The sequence below is a fragment of the Physeter macrocephalus genome, chromosome 18 (assembly GCF_002837175.3).
Source record: "Physeter macrocephalus isolate SW-GA chromosome 18, ASM283717v5, whole genome shotgun sequence".
In the NCBI taxonomy this organism is placed as follows: domain Eukaryota; kingdom Metazoa; phylum Chordata; class Mammalia; order Artiodactyla; family Physeteridae; genus Physeter; species Physeter macrocephalus.
Window position 1 is genome coordinate 79,563,336 of NC_041231.1, and position 6,400 is coordinate 79,569,735.

Below are 6,400 nucleotides of genomic sequence, written 5' to 3' on the forward strand. Positions count from 1 at the left end.
CCTGTCTTGCTAGTTGTTTGGCATAGTGTGTCCAGCACTGTAGCTTGCTGGTCATTGAGTGGAGCTGGGTCTTAGCGTTGAGATGGAGATATCTGGGAGAGCTTTCGCCATTTGATATTACATGGAGCTGGGAGGTCTCTGGTGGACCAATGTCCTAAACTTGGCTCTCTCGCCTGACCCCAGCTGGAGGCTCAGAAGAAAAGGGAGGAAAGAAAGAAAGAAAGAAAGAAAGAGAGAGAGAGAGAGAGAGAGAGAGAGAGAGGGAGGGAGGGAGGGAGGGAGGGAGGGAGGGAGGGAGAGAGAGAGAGAGAAAGAAAGAAAGAGAGAAAGAAAGAAAGAAAAATAAAGTTATTAAAATAGAAAAAATTATTAAAAATTAAAAAGTAATAAAAAAACAAAGAAAGAAGAGAGTTACCAAATCAAAACACAAATCCACCAATGATAACAAGTGCTAAAAAGTATACTAAAAACAACAACAACAACAAGAAATGGACAGACAGAACCCTAGGACAAATGGTAAAAGCAAAGCTATACAGAGAAAATCACGCAAAGAAGCATACACATACACACTCACAGAAAGAGAAAAAGGAAAAAGTATTTATATATCTATAAATAAGAAAAAAGGAAGAGAGCAACCAAATCAATAAACAAATCTACCAATGATAATAAACTCTAAATACTAAACTAAGATAAACATAAAACCAGAAACAAATTAGATGCAGAAAACAAACCCCAAGTCTACAGTTGCTCCCAAAGTCCACCGCCTCAATTTTGGGCTGATTCGTTATCTATTCAGGTATTCCAGTGATGCAGGGTACATCAAGTTGATTGTGGAGATTTAATCCACTGCTCCTGAGGCTGCTGGGAGAGACTTCCCTTTTTCTTCTTTGTTCCCTCAGCTCCTGGGATTCAGCTTTGGATTTGGCCCCGCCTCTGCGTGTAGGTTGCCTGAGGGTGCCTGTTCCCCACCCAGACAGGACGGGGTTAAAGGAGCGGGTGATTAGGGGGCTCTGGCTCACTCAGGCTGGGGGGAGGGAGGGGTACAGAATGTGGGGTGAGCCTGCGGCCGCAGAGGCCAGCATGACGTTGCACCAGCCCGAGGCGCGCCGTGCGTTCTCCCAGGGAAGTTGTCCCTGGATCACGGGACCCTGGCAGTGGCGGGCTGCACAGGCTCCCGGGAGGGGAGGTGTGGATGGTGACCTGTGCTCGCACACAAGTTTCGTGGTGGCGGCAGCAGCATCCTTAGCGTCTCACGCCGTCTCTGGGGTCCGCGCTGATAGCCGCGGCTTGCGCCCATCTCTGGGACTCATTTAGGTGGTGCTCTGCGTCCCCGCTCCTCGCATATCCCGCAACAATGGTCTCTTACCTCTTCGGCAGGTCCAGACTTTTTCCTGGACTCCCTCCTGGCTAGCTGTGGCGCACTAGCCCCCTTCAGGCTGTGTTCACGCCGCCAACCCCAGTCCTTTCCCTGTGATACGACTGAAGCCCGAGCCTCAGCTCCCAGCCCCCGCCCGCCCCGGCGGGTGAGCAGACAAGCCTCTCGGGCTGGTGAGTGCCGGTCGGCACCGATCCTCCGTGCGGGAATCTCTCCGCTTTGCCCTCCGCACCCTGTTACTGCTCTCTCCTCCGTGGCTCCGAAGCTTCTCCCCCGCCACCCCCAGTCTCCACCTGCGAAGGGGCTCCTAGTGTGTGGAAACCTTTCCTCCTTCACAGCTCCCTCCCACTGGTGCAGGTCCCGTCCCTATTCTTTTGTCTCTGTTTTTTCTTTTTTCTTTTGCCCTACCCAGGTACGTGGGGAGTTTCTTGCCTTTTGGGAAGTCTGAGGTCTTCTGCCAGCGTTCAGTAGGTGTTCTGTAGGAGTTGTTCCACACGTAGATGTATTTCTGATGTATTTGTGGGGAGGAAGGTGATCTCCACGTCTTACTCTTCCGCCATCTTGAAGGTCTCTCTCTCCTTGTTTTTCCCGTACATCAGACTCACCTGGAAGGCTTACTGTGACACTGACTGCTCCCCCCGCCCAAGTTTCTAATACTGTACCTCGGAGTTGGGGCCCAATAATTTGCATTTCTAACAAATTCCCGGCTGCTGCTGCTGCTATAGGCCACAGTTTGTATGGTTGACTCCAACCTCTTCTTGAGACCTCACATGTTGAGATCAGAGAGACGTTCCCCATGGCCTCACCTCAAGTGACTCTCTCTTTGTTCTTTTCTTTTCTGTCTCAGCCCCTTAGTTGTTTATATCAATAAGTCTCAAACTTTTGAGTCTCGGGACTCCTTTACTCTTAAAAAATTACTGTGAACCCCAGAGAGCTTTTTTTTGTTGTGGATTATAGCTATCAGTATTCACCCTATTTGATATTAAAACAGAAAAATTTAAAATGTTTCTTGATTCATTTACAAAAGTTGTAATAAACCTAATACATAACATAAATAATAGTTTTATGAAATAAGTATATTTTCTAAAGCAAAATATGTGAGAAGAGTGGCATTGTTTTAGTTTTTTTTTTTTTTTGGTCAAATCTCTTTTATATGTTGCTTAATAGAAGACAGCTGGATTCTCATATCTGCTTCTGCATTCAGTTTGTTGTTTTGGTTGAAGTATATAAAGAAAATCTGGTTTTACCCATATATAAAGTTGGAAAAAAGAAGAATATTTTATAGACTTTTCAGATAATTGTGGATGTTCTTCTTTGATGCTACACCAGAATTCGACAAGTGGTAGGGCTTTAAAGGATAGTTAGAATCTGAAACGATTGCAGTGTACTTTTCAAACTCTGTTTCACTAAAACTCATTGGCCTGTCTTGAATAGATCTCTTTACCCATGCATGATTTGGTAATGTCATACATTTGTCATATAAAAAATATTGATTCATGGAGGTATGCAGACTTTCCAAATGTTGACACATTTCATTATATAATATGATAAAAACACTTTTATGAAGTCATGTAATCAGGGGTCAGAATTTAATATAAATAATTCTTACTGCTTTAATTTCTTTACTAAAATTAGCCTTAAAACAAAAACAAAAACTCTGTGTATGTGGTGGTGAAGAATACCTTGACTGCTAGGTGTTTGGTGTCATTGCCTCACTTTGTGCTAAGGCACCAGTGGTTTTCTACATCATTGTTTTTGAACCATCCGACCAATTATCAGCACAGGGAACAGGACCAGTCACATTTTAATTATAATGAAAATAGCTTTAACCTCATGGATCCCCCAAAAGGGTCCCTGGGAGCTCTAAATTTCTATAGACTGTAGCTTGAGAACTGTTGGTTTGTGTCTTAATGTTGTAAACAATTTTTAGCCATTTTATTCGTATGTTTTCATCTTGTCCATCTCCTGAATTGGTGTAGCAATAATATTTAATTTCTGTGGAGCACCTGCTCTGTATCCAGTATAAACTGCTCACATGGATTGTCCTTGTATTCTCAAAAGACCCTGGCTAATTATACCCATTCTTTAGATGAGAAAGATAAGGCACAGAATTACACAACTGTGAGTCACGCTGCTAGCACTTTTGAGTAGGAGTGGGAAGTAGTACTGGGAAGAGGTTTGAGGCCAATTAGCAAATGTCAGCCCATGAGCTTAGCCTATAATCCTATAGGCAGAAAGGAACCATTGACAGTTTTTGGATAGGGGATTGGCAAGCACTAACCACAGTAGCTAAGGTCCAAATACACACTCAGCAGGGCATACACATGAAGCAACCCTGGATGCAAAGGTATGAGGTAAGAAAGAAAGTAAACAATCAGGAACCCTATGGAATCACTCCCTAGGAATAAAGTGTTGCAGAGAATTTCCTAAGTGGCATGCTTTTCCCACAGTTGTTTTTTTGGTCATGGAATTGACCAAACTGTCCGACATGACAAAACTCCACCAAGCTGTAGCTGCTGCGGACTACCATTCAGTGAAAATGATTTTGAAGAAAGGTTTCTGTGACCCAAACTACAAGGATGTGGACTGGAATGACCGAACCCCACTTCACTGGGCTGCGATCAAGGGTGAGTAGGCAATGCCTACGTAGATCCATCCCTTCGAGACCACTGTTTATGAGGTTCCCAGTTGGTAGTCGGTGTGGGGTAGTAGAAAGAACATTTCTTGGGAGCCAGATGAATGAATGGGGGCCATTACAATCCTGGCACCTCCACTTATTAGTTGTAGCACCTTAGGCAAGTTATTTAACATCTCCAGGCCTTAGTCTATTCATCTGTATGATGAGAGCAGTAATGCTGCCTTGGAATCTTGTGGTGAGGATTCAGTAAGATAGTGAATGTGCACTGCCTAGCACGTAGTGACTCTCAGTTAATGTTAGCCTTCTGCCCTCTTGAGGGCAGGACAGGAACTTTGTCCTGTTCATGGCTGGGGCACGCCAAACAAGGCTCAGTTATAGAACTGGAGGAGGATCGTGGCAAAAACTCAGCCAAGGGGCTTGTCAAGACCTTCAGCCATAGAACACCATTGAAGAAAGTTGGGAAAGTATTACAGTCAACTTTGCTTTTTAAAAATTTGTTTTGACTCCCGTATGGCGAATGGGTTGGTGGGAAGCAAGCCTGGCTGCAGAGAAATCAGTTGGGAGAATTTTCCAGTACAAAGTGATGGGAGCTATGCTAAAGCACCTGTCCGTGAACATTTGCTATATGCTGGGCTGTGTACTTTACGCCTGTGATTCTTTTGTGCTTCACAAGAACTCAGTAAGTTAAGTGAATATATCCTTAATTTGCAAATGAGGAAACTGAACCTCGGATGTTTGTTTCTCATCTGGGATGCCATGGTTAGCAAGCGGTATTTATTGTCAGGTATAAACCCACATCTCTCTGATGAGAAAACCTGCGCTCTTAATCTGTGCTAGCTTTCACGTAAGCGGGACTTGATGTATTTTTTATTGAGATGTAGTTGACATACAACATAATATCAGTTTTAGGTATATAGCATAACGATTCAATTTTTGTATATATTGTGAAATACCACAATAAGTCTAGTTAACATCTGCCACCATACATAGTTACAAAATGTTTTCCTTGTGATAACTTTTACGATCTACTCTCCTAGCAACTTTCAAATATGCAATACAGTATTATTAACAATAGCCACCATGCTGTGCATTACATCCTCATGACATTTATTTTATAACTAGAAGTTTGTACCTTTTGTACCTTCACCCATCTTGCGCCCACCCACAGCAACCATGAATCTGTTCTCTGTATATATGAGCTCAGTTTTTTTTTGTTTTTAGATTCTGTATAGAGTGAGATCATATGATATTTGTCTTTCTCTGTCTGACTTCTTTCACTTAGGATAATGCCCTCAAAGTGCATCCACGTCGTTGCCAAATATTTGGTTTTGCAGTCGGCACTGAGACTGCCGAAAGCAGAGTGAGGCTTAGGGCTGTTAGCACAGGTCAGGGTAGAGTGACTTGGAAGAAAAAGGAAGATTCCTGGGCAGGGTCTGCAAGAATGGACAGGAGAGGGGGGTGTCCTGGAAGGAACAGAGGGAATCCTTGGAGGGCTCAGAGCGAGAGTGGGAGCCACGGGGTAAGAGTGGGGTGCTGAGTGCCTGGTAAGAAGAGGGAGAAGGGAGGAGGGGTTGATGCTAGGAAACTGGAGGGACCTCAAGGGCAAACGTCTCCCCCTCTTTTGTGCCACCTAGGCTAGCTCTGGCCTTGGTCCAGCAGAGACACTTTCATCCTAACCTCTTGTTTCTTCTTGGGACATCTAAGGACACATGGAGGTGCTGAAGCTCCTGATAGAACACGGGGCCAGGCCCTGCCTGGTAACTGATGTGGGCTGGACCGCCGCTCATTTCGCAGCTGAATCGGGCCATCTGAACGTGCTCAAAACTCTCCATGCCCTGCACGCCGCCATCGACGCCCCTGACTTCTTTGGAGACACACCAAAGAGGATCGCACAGATCTATGGGCAGAAAGCCTGTGTAGCATTCCTGGAGCAGTAAGTTTCCTTTATTTCCAGCTGTAAAGGGCAGAGAAAGAGGAGCCAGTGACCAAGGTCTTTGCCAACTCAGTGGTCTCAGGTTGATGAAAATGAAACGAGGAGATCCAACCAATTGTTGTTTGAGTTGTTTTTACCAATTTTTCACTGAAATGGCTAGTTTGGGGTGGAAACTATATTGTTTTAGTTTATTTAGATTATTAAAATCTATTGTTTGGGAGTAACAGAGACACACTACTATATATAAAATAGATAAACAACAAGGTCCTACTGTATAGCACAGTACTATATTCAGTATCTTATAATAACCTATAAGGGAAAAAGAATCTGAAAAAGAATATATATATTCTTATATGTAATATAAAACTGACTCGGGCTTCCCTGGTGGCGCAGTGGTTGAGAGTCCGCCTGCCGATGCAGGGGACACGGGTTCGTGCCCCGGTCCGGGAGGATC

The 6,400-nt window shown here is 44.3% G+C and overlaps 1 protein-coding gene across 5 annotated transcripts in view; it reads left to right on the plus strand.

Annotated features, from left to right (window-relative positions):
* The window catches only part of ANKRD66 (ankyrin repeat domain 66), a 34,052-nt gene that overhangs the window by 21,823 nt on the left and 5,829 nt on the right, over positions 1 to 6,400 (plus strand). For all 5 annotated transcript variants that reach the window (XM_055079515.1, XM_055079516.1, XM_055079517.1 and 2 more), the window contains 2 exons: positions 3,826 to 4,002; positions 5,718 to 5,946. In XM_055079515.1, the coding sequence (XP_054935490.1) occupies positions 3,840 to 4,002; positions 5,718 to 5,946 (392 nt within the window). In that variant the 5' untranslated portion in view covers positions 3,826 to 3,839. The remainder of the gene's footprint in view (positions 1 to 3,825; positions 4,003 to 5,717; positions 5,947 to 6,400) is intronic.